The sequence below is a fragment of the Pseudorca crassidens genome, chromosome 8, assembly GCF_039906515.1.
Source record: "Pseudorca crassidens isolate mPseCra1 chromosome 8, mPseCra1.hap1, whole genome shotgun sequence".
In the NCBI taxonomy this organism is placed as follows: Eukaryota; Metazoa; Chordata; class Mammalia; order Artiodactyla; family Delphinidae; genus Pseudorca; species Pseudorca crassidens.
Genome location: NC_090303.1, coordinates 36,552,199 through 36,571,718, shown reverse-complemented (window position 1 = coordinate 36,571,718; position 19,520 = coordinate 36,552,199). Strand labels below are relative to the sequence as shown.

Sequence of the window (19,520 nt, the reverse complement as noted above, 5' to 3'; positions counted from 1 at the left end):
TGTTTAACAAAGACCTAGAAGAATTAAAGAACAAACAAACAGAGATGAACAATACAATAACTGAAATGAAAACTACACTAGAAGGAATCAACAGCAGAATAACTGAGGCAGAAGAATGGATAAGTGACCTGGAAGACAGAATGGTGGAATTCACTGCTGCGGAACAGACTAAAGAAAAAAGAATGAAAAGAAATGAAGACAGCCTAAGAGACCTCTGGGACAACATTAAATGCAACAACACTCACATTAAGGGGTCCCAGAAGGAGAAGAGAGAGAGAAAGGACCCGAGAAAATATTTGAAGAGATTATAGTCGAAAACTTCCCTAACATGGGAAAGGAAATAGCCATCCAAGTCCAGGAAGCGCAGAGAGTCCCATACAGGATAAACCCAAGAAGAAACACGTTGAGACACATGGTAATCAAATTGGCAAAAATTAAAGACAAAGAAAAATTATTGAAAGCAGCAAGGGAAAAACGACAAATAACATACAAGGGAACTCCCATAAGGTTAACAGCTGATTTCTCAGCAGAAACTCTACAAGCCAGAAGGGAGTGGCATGACAGACTTAAAGTGATGAAAGGGAAGAACCTACAACCATGATTACTCTACCCAGCAAGGATCTCATTCAGATTAGATGGAGAAATCAAAAGCTTTAGAGAGAAGCAAAAGCTAAGAGAATTCAGCACCACCAAACCAGCTCTACAATTGCTCAAGGAACTTCTTTAAGTGGGAAACACAAGAAAAGAAAAGGACCTACAAAAACAAACCCAAAACAATTAAGAAAATGGTCATAGCAACATACATATAATAATTACCTTAAACGTGAATGGATTAAATACTCCACTCAAAAGACACAGGCTTGCTGAATGGATACAAAAACAAGACCCATATATATGCTGTCTACAGGAGACCCACTTCAGACCTAGGGACACATACAGACTGAAAGTGAGGGGATTGAAAAGATATTCCATGCAAATGGAAATCAAAAGAAACCCAGAGTAACTATATTCATATCAGATAAAATAGACTTTAAAATAAAGAATGTTATAAGAGACAAGGAAGGACACTAAATAATGATCAAGGGATCAATCCAATAACAAGATATAACAATTATAAATGCATATGCACCCAACATAGGAGCACCTCAATACATAAGGCAACTGCTAACAGCTATAAAAGAGGAAATCAACAGTAACACAAGAATAGTGTGGGACTTTAACACCTCACTTACACCAATGGACAGATCATCCAAAAAGAAAATTAATAAAGAAACAGAAGCTTTCAATGACACAATAGACCAGATAGATTTAATTGATATTTATAGGACATTCCATCCTAAAACAGCAGATTACACTTTCTTCTCAAGTACGCATGGAGCATTCTCCAGGATAGATCACATCTTGGGTCACAAGTCAAGCCTCAGTAAATTTAAGAAAATTGAAATCATATCAAGCATCTTTTCTGACCACAACGCTATGAGATTAGAAATCAATTACAGGGAAAAAAACGTAAAAAACACAAACACATGGTGGCTAAACTGTACTTTACTAAATAAACAAGAGATCACTGAAGAAATCAAAGAGGAAACCAAAAAATACCTAGAGACAAATGACAATGAAAACACGATGACCCAAAACCTATGGGATGCAGCAAAAGCAGTTCTAAGAGGGAAGTTTATAGCTATACAAGTCTACCTGAAAAAACAAGAAAAATCTCAAGTAAACAATATAACCTTACACCTAAAGGAACTAGAGAATGAAGAACAAACAAAATGCAAAGTTAGTAGAAGGAAAGAAATCATAGAGATCAAAGCAGAAATGAATGAAATAGAAACAAAGAAAACAATAGCAAAGATCAATAAAACTAAAAGCTGGTTCTTTGAGAAGATAAAATTGATAAACCATTAGCCAGACTCATCAAGAAAAAGAGGGAGAGGACTCAAATCAATAAAATTAGAAATGGAAAAGGAGAAGTTACAACAGACACCGCAAAAATACAAAGCATCCTAAGAGACTACTACAAGCAACTCTATGCCAATAAAATGGACAACCTGGAAGAAATGGACAAATTCCTAGAAAGGTGTAAACTTCCAGGACTGAACCAGGAAGAAACAGAAAATATGAACAGATCAATCACAAGTAATGAAATTGAAACTGTGATTAAAAATCTTCCAGCAAACAAAAGTCCAGGACCAGATGGCTTCACAGATGAATTCTATCAAACATTTAGAGAAGAGCTAACACCCATCCTTCTCAAACTCTTCCAAAAAACTGCAGAGGAAGGAACACTCCCAAACTCATTCTATGAGGCCACCATCAACCTGATACCAAAACCAGACAAAGATACTACAAAAACAGAAAATTGTAGACCAATAGCACTGATGAATATAGATGCAAAAATCCTCAACAAAATACTAGCAAACAGGGGGCTTCCCTGGTGGCGCAGTGGTTGGGAGTCCGCCTGCCAATGCAGGGGACATGGGTTTGTGCCCCAGTCCGGGAAGATCCCGCATGCCGCAGAGTGGCTGGGCCCATGAGCCATGGCTGCTGAGCCTGTGCGTCCAGAGCCTGTGCTCCGCAACAGGAGAGGCCATAACAGTGAGAGGCCCGCGTACCGCAAAAAAAAAAAGATACTAGCAAACAGAATCCAACAACACATTAAAAGGATCATACACCACAATCAAGTGGGATTTATCTCAGGGATACAAGGATTCTTCAATATAAGCATTCTTCATTATATGCAAATCAAACAATGTGATACACCATATTAACAAATTGAAGAATAAAAATCTCAGTAGATGCAGAAAAAGCTTTTGACAAAATTCAACACCCATTTATGATAAAAACTCTCCAGAAAGTGGGCAAAGAGGGAACCTACCTCAACATAATAAAGGCCATATACAACAAACCCACAGCAAACATCATTCTCAATGGTGGAAAAACTGAAAGCATTTCCTGTAAGATCAGGAACAAGACAAGGATATCCACTCTCACCACTATTATTCAACATAGTTTTGTAAGTCCTAGCCATAGCAATCAGAGAACAAGAAGAAATAAAAGGAATCCAAATTGGAAAAGAAGAAGTAAAACTCACTGTTTGCAGATGACCTGATACTATACATAGAGAATCCTAACGATGCCACCAGAAAACTACTAGAGCTAATCAGTGAATTTGGTAGAGTTGCAGGATACAAAATTAATGCACAGAAATCTCTTGCATTCCTATACACTAATGATGAAAAATCTGAAAGAGAAATTAAGGAAACACTCCCATTTACCATTGTAACACAACGAATAATATACCTAGGAATAAACCTACCTAGGGAGACAATAGACCTGTATGCAGAAAACTATAAGACACTGATGAAAGAAATTAAAGACGATACCAACAGATGGAGAGATATACCATGTTCTTGGATTGGAAGAATCAACATTGTGAAAATGACTATACTACCCAAAGCAATCTACAGATTCAATGCAATCCATATCAAATTACCAATGGCATTTTTTACGGATCTAAAACAAATCACCTTAAAATTTTTATGGAGACACAAAAGACCCCGAATATCCAAAGCAGTCTTGAGGGAAAAAAACGGAGCTGGAGGAATCAGATGCCTTGATTTCAGACTATACTACAGAGCTACAGTAAACAAGACAATATGGTACTGGCACAAAAACAGAAACATAGATCAATGGAACAAGATAGAAAGCCCAGAGATAAACCCACGTACCTATGGTCAACTAATCTATGACAAAGGAGGCAAAGATATACAATGGAGAAAAGACAGTCTCTTCAATAAGTGGTGCTGGGAAAACTGGACAGCTCCATGTAAAAGAATGAAATTAGAACACTCCGTAACACCATACACAAAAATAAACTGAAAATGGATTAGAGACCTAAATGTAAGGCCGGACACTATAAAACTCTTAGAGGAAAACGTAGGAAGAACACTCTTTGACATAAATCCCAGCAAGATCTTTTTAGATCTACCTCCTAGAGTAATAGAAATAAAAACAAAAATAAACAACTGGGACCTAATGAAACTTCAAAGCTTTTACACAGCAAAGGAAACCATAAACAAGACGAAAAGACAACCCTCAGAATGGCAGAAAATATTTGCAGACGAATCAATAGACAAAGGATTAATCTCCAAATATATAAATGGCTCATGCAGCTCAATATTAAAGAAACAAAGAAGCCAATTGAAAAATGGGCAGAAGACCTAAATAGACATTTCTCCAAAGAAGACATACAGATGGCAAAGAAGCACATGAAAAGCTGCTCAACATCACTAATTATTAGAGACATGCAAATCAAAGCTACAATGAGGTATCACCTCACACCAGTTAGAATGGGTATCATCAGAAAATCTACAAACAAATGCTGGAGAGGGTGCGAAGAAAAGGATACCTTCTTGTACTGTTGGTGGGAATGTAAATTGATTCAGCCACTATGGAGAACAATATGGAAGTCCCTTAAAAAACTAAAAATAGAATTACCATATGATCCAGCAATCCTACTACTGGGCGTATACCCAGAGAAAACCATAATTCAAAAAGACACATGCACCCCAATGTTCATTGCCGCACTATTTACAATAGGCAGGTCATGGAAGCCACGTAACTGCCCATCGACAGACGAATGGACAAAGAAGTTTTGGTACATATATACAATGCAATATTACTCAGCCATAAAAAGGAACGAAATTGAGTCATTTGTTGAGACGTGGACGGATCTAGAGGCTGTCATACAGAGTGAATAAGTCAGAAAGAGAAAAACAAATATCGTATATTAACGCATGTATGTGGAACCTAGAAAAGTGGTACAGATGAACCGATTTGCAGGGCCGAAGTTGAGACACAGATGTAGAGAACACACGTATGGACACCAAGGGGGAAAACCGCTGTGAGGTGGGGATGGTGGTGTGCTGAATTGGGCGATTGGGATTGACATGTATACACTGATGTGTATAAAATTGATGCCTAATAAGAACCTGCAGTATAAAAAAACAAACAAACAAAACTACTAAACTTTCTTTGGGTTATTTGTATGGAAATATGTTAATATAAATGTTTCAGACATTTCATGAAATTTCTAAAAATCTTATATGTTCTGGTATAATGTTATAAGTCATAATTCTAGTTATTACTTTAAAGTGTATATCTCAGAAATAACTAAATTTCCTTGTCAATTGCATTATTATGAACTTTCATCAAATCTTTAACTGTGGTCATTTAAAAAAAAAAAAAAAATGAAAAGGAGTTTCCCAGATGGGAAAGAGTGGAAAAGCATTCTGGATTACAAGAACAGCATGTGCAAAGGCATGGAAGAATGAAGGATCTGTGTGGGTAATACCAAGAAATTGTATGTTCATGAATTTTGAAAAAGAAAGTAAAGGATCAAGTTACTAAGTCATGTTGTGGTCAGAACCTGAATGGCCTTGGAGGCCATGGTTCTTTGTTCTTGGCTCTGATTTAAGGGTCCTGAAATAGGAAAGATTCCATATCCATGGGATGGCTGATGAACTTAGTGATAGAGCCAATTGCAAATGTTTGTACTTTAATTATATGCCATTGCTATAAACAGTTTTGATCAGTCAAAAAATAAGTACAGTATATTTTGGGTGCTTGCTATTTCTAAAATTTGGTAGTTGGCACCCAACTAGATCGAATTTTGAAGTCAGAATTTAATTGCAACATTAAAAGAAAATGTTGTTGCTATTTTCGGAAGCAAGCATCCCAGCATTCTCTTGATTTAACTTGGTGATAGGTAATAGTTTGGTATGGTAAATACCACTCGATCTTTGTGGCAAGAAATGATGTTTCTGGGTTTATTTTCTGATGTCTGCTATACTTTTATTAGCATGTGGAAATTAAATTAGCTCTGAAATGTAGTATCCATCCAGATGCTAACTATGACTATTAATTTTAGGTGATCAGAATCCCATTTATTTCCAAAATGATAAATATTAAAGGTACAGCTACGTAATAATGAAACACACTTTGTAGTATAATATAAAATTAAAAATTTGAGGCATACCAAATAGCAAAGTTAGAATGCTAATTTTACTTAATTGGAATTCTCCCAGAATTTTTATTTTCATAGCCTTATAGACCAAAATAGTGTTTTTGTCTTGAAACTAAGATTTGTACTAATAGTTTGTGGTGTTATAAATACCTTGTACATACAGAGTTTGGTAAACATAGCATAGGTTAGCCAAGCTTATACAATTTGAAATACAAACCAGTATTTCAAAGTAGATGCTGTTAAAAAGAGAAAATGGTCTTTTCATACCTTGAATATTAAGTGGTCTTCTTCAGTCTATTAGCAAGTTTAATTATTTTCATTTTGAAAAAGTATTCTGTAATAATAATGTTTAATTTGAAATTGGACCCAAAATAGATAATTTATTTATACCTTTAGCCATCTAATCATTGCTTTGGAAAGAATGGTCTTATCTACTGGTTCTCAAACTTTACTGTTTATCAGAATCACTGAGAGGGCCTGTAAAATTCAGATTCCCACCAGAGATTTTCATTTAGTAGTTCTGGCCCAATAAATTGCATTTCTAACAAGTTCCCTGATGATCCTGATGCTCTTAATCTGCTAAAAATAGAATAAATCATGGATCAGCACATCCACTTTGAAGGGAAGAGTTAGAGAAGAAATCATTTTCAATCAAAGCAAGGCAAATAATTCTAGAGGTTTGTTGAAGTTGTTGTTTTGTTCTCTTATGGAACAGTCTCCTGGAATTCCACTGCTGATGTGTTTTCGCAGACCCTTTGGGTCCAGGCAAGATTTCCTTTTCTGAAGATCATTTGGTAGCCAATTAGGTTGTTATAGTACAGAGGAATCACTCGTAAACTTAGTGTCCACTATTTAATAAGAGACAGAAAATTCAGAAAAATAAGCTACTTAGTTCAGAGTAAAAATTAGTACATTATACTTTCCCTCTCCTTCCTGTTCCTCGGGGGTCTAGGAATCAAGTCAGTTGCCTGCAGGCAAGTGTGTATAACTTTACTGATGTGACAGTACTTTGAGAAATGTGAGGATGGGAGCAACAGCAACATGAGTGAGAAAGAGTGAGCAGAAGACTTACAGCTCTTGGTGAGTAATTTGTAGCTTTCTTGTAAAGCACAATTCAGTACTTCAGGCAAACAAGTTTTAAATCTTACTGCACCTGGATTCTAGAACCATAAGTTTTGGTACTGCATGAAAAGTCTGTGCTTGATTACAGATGAACAGAGGATGTATTATTGTGGTAGAATAAATTAGGTTCTACTACCTCCTTTGCTTTTTTCCAGTGGAGTCTTCAGTCATGTTATTTGTGGAAATATTTTGATGACATGTAGATTTTTTTAATCCATAATTTAAATTTTTAATTAAAATTGAATTTAAATGTTTAATTTTTTTTGTTTTGCCTATATACCCATAAAAAGAATTGGAATTATCATAATTATTCTTGAATGACATTTTGCATTAGGATTCGATGCCCATTCCCATTTTTTATTAAATTGGGAACCTGGTTTTTTGCCCTATTCTTTTTCACTTATTATTTAAATAAATGTAAAATATAATTAGATCAATTTCCAAAATATTTATTAAATTGAATTAAAATTTATTATATTACAATTTCAAAAACTGCCCAGCTATTCTAGGCTGACACTTGTATTAGCTTCTTACTGTTCTTATAATATAAAATTTATTATCTTTTTTCCTTGTCAGTAAATTGGTTTTATAAATACCTAGAAAGAAACTTAGTCACATTTCTTTACCAACATGGTTGAGATGATATGAGAAGCATTACCTCAACATTCTTAATATTTAAGTTCTTGGATAATAGACGTAATCAATATACTTGGTGGTAGGTTTTAATAATGCTATGTTTTCCTCCCAGAAACAAGTGGTGTCTATTTTATGATAAGCGTCCAATGTCTTTTCACTCTAAGTTTTCATTATCAAGAGTTGAAAGACAAGACTGCTAATGGCAAAAAATGCTGAAAGAATGCAGGGATGAAATATGAATAAACCTCAAATTAAATAACTTGGTCAAAATGAAGAAGACCCATTATTTATACTATTCTACGTGGATTGCCCTCTCCTGGTACCTCTGAGAATGGAGAATTACTAACTCCTTTGAGTTTTATTTTATTTTATTTTTTATGATTATAAAAGCTTTGAGACTATTTTTTGTAGATTGAGGGCATAATTTAAATGTAAAACGACAAGAGATGTATATTACGTCAACGCAGATGGTCCCCAATGTCAATGGTTCAGTTACCGAACCAAGTTCGTCCTGCCCGACTCACAGCAAGCCAGAACGCTGAAACACGGGAGATTTGCAGCTAAGAGAGGGCTTATTCGAAAGGCAGCCCAGCGAGGAGACAGGAAAACAAATCTCAAAGGCCAAGGGCTAGGGGTATTGATGGGATAAAGAATAAAGAAGCAGGGTGGTCTGAGACATGGGAAGCACGGGGAGCCTCGGGAGCATGGGGAGCATGGGAAAGGTGATTGGAAAAAGGTGCGGGAATTGTCTTTAGGTGCTGGTATAACAAAGCTACAGGCCTCTGCAAGTTCAAAAGGTCACCTCACGGGCCCTCGGCATGCCCATGTGAAGAGTCCGTGGTCTTACCCAGTCTTAACCACCTCAGCTCAAACCACATGCAGCTGACTCCAAGTTCCTGGAAAACTACTCAGGCAAACATCTTATTGTGTAGACCACCTGCTCTTGGAGGACATGCAAATCTTAAAACACCTTGATTAGTCCGGGCAGGTGAAATGGATTTGGCTAATCATTACCCAGAGTTTCAGTTCCATTTACGATTTTTCAGCTTCACTATGGTGCGAAAACAGTATGCATTCAGGAGAAACTACAGTTGAAATTTCGATATTCTATGAAGATGCTGGGCAGCAGTAGTGAGCCACAGCTCCTAGTCTGCCACGGTGATCACTGGGTAGATAACTGATACACTTAAAACCATTCTGTCTTTCACTTTCAGCACAGCATTCAATTACATGAGATATTCAATACTTTATTATAAAATATGCTTTGTGTTAGATGCTTTAGTCCTCCTGTAGGCTTCTGTAAGTGTTCTGAGCATGTTTACAGTAGGCTAGGATTAGCTATGATGTTTGGTAGCTATGATGTTAGGTATATTAAATGCATTTTGACTTAATGATGTTTTTCATTTAGAGGTTTATCGGGAAGCAACCCCATCTTAAGTTAAGGAAGATCTGTACTAGGATTTTTGCTGTCCCTCTTATGTTTATCACTAGTTTTACATATTCTGTTTAAAACCACTCTGAGACAATTAAGAGTGATTCTATTTTTCACAAGTAGATAATATTAAAATTTATTCTCAATATCTCCGATAATTATTTGCATTGTAAGGGACAAGATGGTGGACTAGAAAACATGAATGCTAGACCTACTTAGCTAGAGTACCTGTTCGAAACTAAGCAAGTCTCTTCAGTCATAACTCCATTAATGAGTGCTTTTGCATCTTTCATAACCCTCTAAAAAGTCTCTTTACTTTCTTCATGTGTAAAATAGGGAGATCATTTGTACTAGGTGAGTGGATTTCAGTTATTTTTTTCCTTCCTTTCCTTTCTCAGCTTTACTGAGATATAGTTGACATACAGCACTGTATGTTTAAGGTGTAGGGCATAATGATTTGACTTACATACATCATCAGTGACTACCACAATAAGTTTAGTGAGCATTCATCTAATATATCATCTAATATAGGTACAAGATAAATTGAAAAGGAAAAAAATTTTTTCTTGTGATGAGAACTCTTGGGATATACTCTGTTAACAACTTTCATATAACACATAGCAGTGTTAATTATATTAATCATATATTAATTATGTTTTATATAATAATAATATAACTATTATGTTGTACATTACAAATTCCTAGTACTTATTTATCTTATAACTGGAACTTTATACTTTTTAACCACCTTCATCCAATTCCCATCCCCCTACCCCTCACCTCTGGTTATCACAAATCTGATCTCTTTTTTTCCTTTATGAGTTTATTTGACTTGGAAGTATGATTGACCTACAACACTGTGAGTTCCTGGTGCACAACATAATGATTGGATATTTCTATACATTACGAAATGATAGCGATGATAAGTCTAGTTACCATCTGTCACCATACACCATAATTTTTTCTTAATATAAGAAGTCATTATTCAAAACAAATCTTACATACGCAAATGTAAACAGATGAAAATGAAGCTGCCCTGGTTCAGGGAAGAACGTCTTCTGGAGAACACCGAGTCAACTCCCAGGTACCTTGGCATCCTGGGGGACAGAGAGTTTGGACATCATTATAGACAATGTCTAAATTTCCTCCCAGGTCTAAAATGCTGTGGTTGCTTACATAATCTCTGAGATAAATTGCCAGGTCCACAGTATTTCCATCCCTGTAATTTTGTACACCAGTTTCTTAATTGAGTGAAAGTTTACTTGCAAAAGCAGATGGAATTAAACAGTTTTTCCCATTGACAGGAACATAAGATTTTCATGTTTAGCTTAAGTCAAATGTAATTTGGAATAACTTTTTTATAAAAATTCTTATAATTTATCTGTTCAAATATAATTGCACAGTAAGTAGGAGTTAATCTATAAAAGTAGGAAAATTCAGTGCCCTTCTCTTCAGCAGTGAGTTATCTGCCTAATGACTTAACATGCTTCCTCCTTTTCACCAAAAGTCTGTCTCCGTGTTCTCTTTCTTCTGCCCCACACTCTGCTTGACCAAGATCCCTCCTTCGCCAGGTCATCCTGGGAACCTTGAAATGCTCTGCTGTTTCCCCTTCCTTTTCTGTTGCTACTAATGCTTTAGGAGTTTTATTTTTTCTTGCTGAGCTAGTTTAGAAAAAGGAGAAGAGCTCCCATGACCAGTGGATTTTTCATTTTGGGGTTTGCTCTTGGGAGTGGCTAGATGCTAGCAACCCAATTTGTGATGCAGAATTTATTTCTCAGATAGAAATGATGTTAACTGTACACCAGAGACCATAGAATTTTTAGTACTAAATACTATATAGCTCATGTACAGGTGAATTCCACAATGTGTGTTGGTCTGGGAATCTATCAACTATTATAAATGCTATTTCTATAGAAAAGTGAGGTCTGTGTTTCAGGCAATCAATGTAGAAATGAATGCAGAACATTCATAGTTGGGAACTGACCATATTTATTTATTGATCCACAGGTGCATATAATCTGTAACTCTGCACCATCCATAATTAAGTACCAACATTTACTTTTGCAGGTGAATTGAATTTAGTCTGAGAGGCTGAAATAGAGGGAACGTTTTTAGGTCTAAGCTGTGTGCATATATATATATATATATATATATATATTAGATATAATAGAAACTGAATGCAATAAAATTGATAGGTGGTACTAAGATTACATTAAGATTTGTGAAACAGGACAATTGCCTTACAAAAATAGCAAGTAAGAAATCAAGCTAGTCCTTCATAAACATTTTATTCTGGGGTGTGCTTGTCTTCTGAAACTACCTCTACTAAATCTCCTGTCAGTCTTAAAACTAGAAGGCAGAAAAGCTTCTAGTGCTACAGCCAACTGCAGTGTAGCCAGAGAAACAGGCAACAAAAATAGAACACCAGGATTGCTGAGCGTGGGTGAGGCAGAAACCACATTATGAGCAAAAGCTTCCAGTATTATTTTAGAACCAATACAGAGCTCTGCACTTCTCTCCTCTCTCTTCCAAAAACACATACTACAAAAATAAAATGAAATGAAATGTATGTGCATTTGCCCTCTTAGAACTATGATTCTTAATTTTTTTTTTTCCCCTTCCTTTCTTTGGAAGCGAATCGCCAGTATGGAAACAGTGTGTAAAAGCAAGCTTGGAGGGAGGAAAGAGTTAATTGCTTTTAAGGCCCTGCAATAGAGAATTATGGTTTGAAAGATAGAGGCTGGACAGCTGGGTTTGCTGGGGTATTTTTAAATGCATTAATGCAGGCTCCAATCACTCGGCCATGCTTGACCTATTTTTGGCTCAGGCCGACCATTGTTCTATTTCTGTGCCTGTGGGCCATGCTGTTGTTGATTCATATGCAAATGCATTATCACTAGCTTTAGCCAACTTGAGCTGAGAGAGACCAGAGAGGGGGAAGAGACACACACAAACAGGAGAAGGGCACCGGCTGAAGCCACTTGCAGGACTGACTGACGGTTCTCACAACGAAACTCTAGCAGCCTGAGGAACTAAAAGCCAGGTTTAATTGGTTTCTTTTTCTCGTGGGTAGAGTTAATATTTTTCTACTTATTTTGACAAAGCAATAACCCCGAAGCACATTCCTAGTTCCCACCTGCTTTTAGTTTCCGGTGTAGCCTAAACTCCAGAGAGCCTTAGCATCCACTCGGTCCTTTCTGCTTTGTACACAGGTTGGTAACGTGGGAAAAGTGTCCAGGTCTTTTGAAAAGTGTGTGTTAACAGAGAGGAAACCATTGTTGAAGCTGATCCTCTGCTTCTTTTCCTCGGGGTGGAGGGAGGACCAGCCAGGGTAACTCCTGGGGCCCGTACACTGAGCAGCGATGAATCTTTCAGTAGCTGAAGTAAGAGTGATTGGAATATGCTGCAGACAATTTACGAGACTGACTCGTGTTTTTCTTCAGATGGGGTGGCTGGACGAGAGCAGCTCTTGGCTCAGCAGAGAATGCACAGTATGATCAGCTCAGGTAAGACCCTTTTTTCATAACTGAGACCTTTTACGTGTGAAAAGGGGTTGACTTGGGAAATGAAGCTCCGGAAAGCACCTCTGTTAAGGGTTTGCTGCTTTTTGGTGTTGATGTTGCTATTTTCTTGGCGTCTAGGAGGGTTTTAGATCCCTTCCATTACTGTTTCTGTGAATATTCAGTCTGCTCAGGGACAGGCTGCTTCTGAATGAAATCTCTAAGCTTCTGATGAAGGATGGGACTGAGATAAGTAAAATGTACTTGGGGGTGTTTTGCCTGACTATGCCACTAGAAAAAGGAGATCAGTACTGACTGTAAGGGTTTTCTAATGGGACTTTAAAATAATCAGGTAAGTTCATATCGGGGCTGCAGCTTACATTGCAGTCTCCTCTAGCCGGATGATTTTATATTTACAGTGTGCCTACAGAAGCACATCTATTTATAGACCTACCTTCTGAAATGTGTTTGCTACAGGAGTTGTGAAGGTAGTTTTAATTGTGGCTTTTTCTCCTAAGCCCAAAATGAAACTGCTTAAGGATGAAATAAAATTATTATTAGCAGATGGTTATTTTAATTTTCTTCAAAACATTTGGGGAGTCTACATTGTCAGGCAGATGCGAGGGCATAACACACATATAAAGGTGTTATATGCAGGTGCAACGTTTTAAAGAATAACAGTAACAGATTCCGATTTTTAGTTTCCCCGTGTATGTGCTTGTGCCTTCAAGGAGCTGTGCTGATGGAAGATGAAGCTTGTCAACTTTATCAATTTCTGTTTGTTAAAAGAGCAGACTCTCCGGGCGATGGCACATACTTGTAATTGTTGCTTTTCATATTTATTCCCTACAGCTAGTTCCTAAAGCTTGGGGGACTTTTTGTTTTGTTTCTCTTCTGAGTTCTTCCATCTAAATTGGCTTAAAGTTCTCCCTCACATCTTCTGTGTTCCTATGTGCACGTAATCGTAATTATAGATCACCACCTAGATTTCCATGGTAAGAATGCGGCATAAAGCAGCGTCTACTTGGTAGAGCTAGAATGGGAAGAAATATTCCACAGGTAGGCATAATGTCTGTTTTAGTATTGAACACCTTCTCATCTCTGAATCTATGTTTGAAGCAAGTTTTCTTAAACCTTGGTTACTTAGGATGATTTTAAGGTCCTTCTGTTGACCCCAGTTTTTCAATGAATCAGAATAAAATATCAATTTTGTGTAATTTGGTGTGTTTACACTTAAGTAACAGGACTTACATTAATTAGTAGTGCCTGCTTATGGAAAGCAAACGTACCAGAATTTCATTATGGTTTATTATCTTTGCGGCTGTAAAGTTGACAAAAGCTTGCGGAGGGGTCAACCGGAATGTCTCCGATGGAACCGGTCACTTAGCATTTTATTTTTTAAATATCCACCAACTCTATAAAAATTACTATTTTAGATGTCTTTTCAGTATTACACTTTATCCTTTTAGTCCTTACCTCTGTATTACAAGTTTCCTATTTCTTTCACGTGGTAGAAACAAAGCTGTACCTTTAAAGCAGATACTGTCTGCTGGCATTGAACCTTGCTACAGGTGTTTGTAAGCTTCACTGTCTCAGCGTCTTTGATAATCATACATAAATTTACTCCAATTTCAGTTGAGATTGTCATTTTCCTGACATTTAATGATTTTTATACAAAGCAACAGTATTTTCAAGCAGGGAAGCACTTGAGACTGTCTGTGCTATTGTCAGTTTTACAGGAAGCAACATTTAAGCACCAGCTGTTAAACGAAAAGTGATGTCAATTGACATCAACTCCCAAACCTGTCTGATATAAATAAGGAAAAACTCCAAGTTCTATTTATTTTTAAAATTTGAAACATAAAAACATTTGCATTCTTCCCACCATGTCCTGTAACATTTGCTTTTGTTTAATATATTATTATATGCCCTTAAATTTAATTCCCCTAGTTTTTATTGTATACTTCTGAGACAGTGGCTCCCAAAGGTGCCGTCACCAGGAGTATTTTACAAAATACCGATGTCTGGGTCCACCCCTAGAGTTTCTGATTTAAACGGTATTAGAAACATCCTGGACATTGGGATTTTAAAAATCCTGAGCAATTCTAATATGCAGCAAACTTTGGGTATCACTGATACAGGGGAAGGGGGAGGTGATGGGATGCTGGTGACCCATATCAATAGGGTTGGCCCTTTAAGTTAATTGCTAAATTAGGGGTGTGTTTGTCCACATTTAGCTACAAATCTTGTTCAGCTGGCTTTTGGACCAGTGGTAGGGATATGATTGATAGGCTTAGAAATGGTTGGAGTCTTTGGATCTGAAAGAGAAAAAGATATATTGTGGCAGTGCAGGGTGGAGGGGGCACTGCTCGAGGAGTGGAAAGCTCTGTTCTAGCTAGAGCTCTGCTGTTAACCAGTTGTGGAACTGGTTTACTCACCTGTAAACTGAAGAATAATGATGTCCTCCTGCTTACCTCTTGACATTTCTGTGAAGTTCAAAGGTAACATGTCATTAATGTGTGCACTCACTGTTATTATTGCTATTTTTAATGAATGAACCTGGGTTTCTGGCTCTTCAATACCAAGGTCTATCTTGCTGAATGAGCCAGATGAGCTAGATTGCATGTCACATGGGGGAATGAATTTTAGTTTTGATAAATTTTCTTTAGTTATCTTATAAATCAGCTTTTTGTTTTGTTTCCCTGCTCTGATAAGAATTAAATTCTTTCCTTGGGTAAATGGTGACTTTAAATCAGAGTAGCATGGGTATGTGTGTATTTTCTGTGAAATGTCTTCTTAATAGTCAAAGGCAAAGAAGCTGCAGAATATGTAATTGGACAGTGAGATCCCAACAGCAGATTTCTTGAGATTAATTGTTTAAAAAGCTTTGTTCTGTTGTTAGTCGTTGCTTTAGAGTTCCCATTTGTTTTTCTAGTTGTGTTGGATATTATGCATTAAGCTAGATGACTTTTTTCTTCAGAGCTCTTTATATACTATTAAATTGCAAGTGTTTTATATGGTTCCATTTTTTTCCTAATACTGACCCAGCCAGGCTAGACATCTAAAGTAGAATTAGGTTCTACAATGTAGTCTGTTAATACCTTTTTAATAAAAAGCTTTATAATATTGAATCTCGGAATTTGGTACGAGTGACACATTTTGCCAGGTCGGTCTCCACTTTTGTGGCCTGTGTGGGCCAATATAAGTGATAACTGGCAGAAGCTGAAGCATGTGCAAACATTGACTCAGGTCACTCAGCAGTAGCTGGCAGAATTCGGGGTGTTCTGTTGCCAGGCATGTTGCTTAATGCGTTGGACAGCAGAGCTTTCCAGACAATATTGGAATGATTATTATGAAAGAATTTCCTAGAGTTTGTACAGCATCAGTGTAAAATACATTTACAATAAGGAAAAGTCGTGTTTTCACTATGCATTCTTATTTTTGGGTACAAAAGAAAAACATTTAAATCTAAATTCTGAATTTCTTTTGAGGAAAATGTTTCCTTACCCTTTCAGAATCCTTTTATCTCCGTGGTGTGTATTGTCGAGGGAAAAGGAACATTTTAGATTCAGTAGTCATTTATGTCTACTTGGAAAGCAGAATCTAATTATGAAAATGTAAGTCTGTGAAATGCTCCTGTCATGTCAAGAATCACTTCTGGTATTCCCCATAATTACTATTTTTGCTGTTCTCTAACTCAGGTTATCTTCACTTACAAGGCTGTTATCAATTGAAATATTTGATACGTAGCAATCAAAAAGCTAGATATAAGTAGGCCCGTTGAGTATGGGGACAAGAATGAGTATTTTCTTTTTCTGTGGGTGACACAGGTGGCATAATTGTTGCTATGTGCTTTAAGTAAGAAAATTCAATAAAACCCCTCAGAAGAATATAATAAGCCCAAATTCTGAATTTAAAGTGGTGAGTTTTGATTTTGGAGATGAGAAATTTGTAAATGTACGACATAATGTCTCACCACAGATAGATGATGAAGTGACCCTAAAATAGTATAAGCCAGCAACCCACCCCCAACACCATACACAATACTTAGCACTGACTGAGCGAAGAAAATGATATGACCTAATGCAACATATCTCAGAAACTGGTAGTTAAGGGAAAAAGGGAGGCAGGGATCTTTGATCAGAACAGAGAGACTTAACAGGGCCTGAATCCTGTTCCTCCTTAGAATTTTACTGACAAGAGGACAACTTCCTGAAAATTCTCACTAACGTTCCCGTATCTGGAGAGAAGCAAACTGAGTGGATATCCTCAGCTTTTGGTGGCGGTGGTGTTTTTTCTTGTAACTGAGGAATAGTAGAAAGGATTCTGGAAGAGAAACTGGTGAAATGGAGGAAGGTGAACAAACACTATGTCTCTGGAGAAATGAAGACTTCAGAGCAACACTCTAAATTGGGAAAATGACCCATAGCTCTTTGCAATGAAATACCCTTCCCCAACTAATCTTATAGATCCCACCAAGAAAAAAAAAAAAATCAACTTCACTGAATCCATGGAATTGTCTAATAATTGCTCCCCACAAATAGGAAAATGAATTCCATAAAATAAGAGCTCAGAGATGAGATGATATTGATAAAACAGTAGAATGGGATGAAAAGGATATTTTAGGTCTAGGGAAACAAATTTAGAATGAAAACATGATGATTATAGAAGAGAAATACCCATTAGAAATAGCGGGGAACAATAGGCACCAGTGACAATCTTTACCAACAAAGAGGAAAGGCTGGAGACAGAGGGATGAAAAAGGAAAATGGATTAAAGCAATTGGAGAGAAGTCAATAGTAAGAAAGACAAAGACAGTGTAACAAAAAGATTATTTATGTCCTTGAAGTTGATATTCCAAAACGTTGCAATAGAAGATCACTTTGTAAAAATGAAGAAAGATTATTTCAGTGAAAAGGAAAAAAGAAAAAGAAGTCTGCAGATTGAAAGAACTCCCGTCTTTTAGGAAAATTTGCTGCAAGTGCTCATCACAGAGACATAGCCTAACTGGGCTATTGAATTTCAAATGATAAATAATTCCTCAGGGGTTCAGGCAGGTAAGGCAAAGATCTACAGTGAGGGAGAGGGGGGAGGAAGAGAATGTGTGAAACTCTAGAAGCTTTATCAAACTTATCCAGCACTCAGTGCCAGAAGATAATGAAGAAAAATCTCTGAAGCTGAAAAAGAAGTACAACACAGTGTTCCACCCAGGGCAGATGTTATTAAAGTATAGAGAAAATGGGTAGGCAAGTTCGACATTCTCAAACATGACCTAGACTGCTTGACAGGGAAACCCACTCAATGAAAAAATGAGCTTGGAACAAAAGCAAAAAATGAAATTCAGTCGGAAGTAGAGAAAGCATAGTAAGGTTAATGGGGCAAAAATTGAATCCTTTTTAAACAACTATGAGATTGTGCTTGTAGGAGAGAAAGCAAATTTTATGAAGTAGGGCAATGAAAAAATATTCATAAAGCTCTCATCCATATGAGGCACTGGGGAGAGGTGAAATGCAAGGATGTGTGAAAGTGCTAATATCATCTCCTTTCTGAGCAGGGACAGACTCCCTGCTGCTTAAAATAGAAACACGTGGTTAAAAAAAAGATCTAAATACTGATTTCTTTTTAGTAGTGTCTTCATTTAATCTTAGAGATATCTTTTTGGAAATAGTACCTCATATAGGAAGGAAGCATTTAGTATGTTTATAGTCCCTTCAGTTACAGTTTTTCATTATTAAATTCATTTAAATTTAATGTTTTTTAAATAAAAATAACTTTGGTGATATGATCTCATTTTATAAGAGTATATTTTATTTATCAATCTCCCAGAATAATTCATATATAAGTAGAAGGAAATCAGGAAAAACTGTGTGTGGAGGTGGTCGGAGGGGAGCTTTGGTTTCCATTGTCATGAGTTTTTGCCTTGTGTGTGAATTTTTATAATATGCATATATTTTCTAAAGTGTTTCTTACACACCCACACATGAAGCTACTATGCCAAAATACTAACAGTGATTAACTGTAAGTAGTAGGTATATAAGCTAGGTTGTCTCCCATCGCGAGTAACAGAAAATCGTATTCGAAGTAACAATGACAAGGGAATTTAATCATTTAGTGAAATAGCATGGTACTCAGGCAGCACCAGCGGCGTCAGTAGTATCAACAGGTTCTTCAAACTCTTCTTCTCTGCTGGCCTGAGAGTTTGTATCGTCCTAAGTCTGTTTCCTCCAATAGTCTCAAATTGATTGTAGCAGTTCCAGACGTTGTCTACATGCATGGTAAATTCCAGAGACATAGATGAGAAAAGTTTGCTTTCTTGGATGTTTTCTTAAGGAAGTTTTTTACCCAAAATTTCTCTAGCAGGTTTTCCTTCATAACTCATTGACCAAAAGAGCATCACCTGCCCATATATTAGCAAGTCATTGAAAAGAAGAATGAGACCCCTATGATAGCTCCTTAGGACCATGACTGAGCCAGGGAGGGTGGAGGCGACAGCTAATAATCTAGTTTCTATAAGGAAGAAGAAAGGGTGGGCAGAATAGATGTTGGCTAGGCACCACAGTATTTGCTACAGTGTTTGTTGGTAGTTGGACTTTTCTTCTTTGTAATTTTCTTTAGTTTGTAATTTCTCAAAATACAAATAAGTGAAGGAAGTGGGCTATGTAATTTCTCTTCCAATTGAATTGTGTTACTTCATTTTCATGAAGATATGCATCCATTTAAACACCAATAAAATTTTTTAATAGTATTGAATAGAAATTAGTTGTGCAAGAAGACTGGATGCCTCTAGGTTGCAAGTCATTTT

At 36.7% G+C, this 19,520-nt stretch overlaps 1 protein-coding gene and 1 long non-coding RNA gene across 6 annotated transcripts in view; one reads left to right on the top strand and one right to left on the bottom strand.

Annotated features, from left to right (window-relative positions):
- The window catches only part of LOC137228989 (uncharacterized), a 59,794-nt gene that overhangs the window by 22,805 nt on the left and 17,469 nt on the right, over positions 1-19,520 (bottom strand). The window contains exons 2-3 of the long non-coding RNA XR_010945475.1: positions 15,157-15,204; positions 10,224-10,315 (exon numbers count right to left, since the gene is read on the bottom strand). This is a non-coding gene — a long non-coding RNA (uncharacterized lncRNA). The remainder of the gene's footprint in view (positions 1-10,223; positions 10,316-15,156; positions 15,205-19,520) is intronic.
- Positions 12,465-19,520, top strand: part of HDAC9 (histone deacetylase 9) — a 581,469-nt gene continuing 574,413 nt past the window's right edge. For 4 of the 5 annotated variants that reach the window (XM_067746216.1, XM_067746213.1, XM_067746214.1 and 1 more), the window contains exon 1: positions 12,662-12,724. In XM_067746216.1, coding sequence (XP_067602317.1) covers positions 12,703-12,724 — 22 coding nt within the window. In that variant the 5' untranslated portion in view covers positions 12,662-12,702. Of the gene's footprint in view, positions 12,725-19,520 lie in introns of all 5 variants that reach the window. The other variant, XM_067746208.1, reaches the window with a different exon arrangement.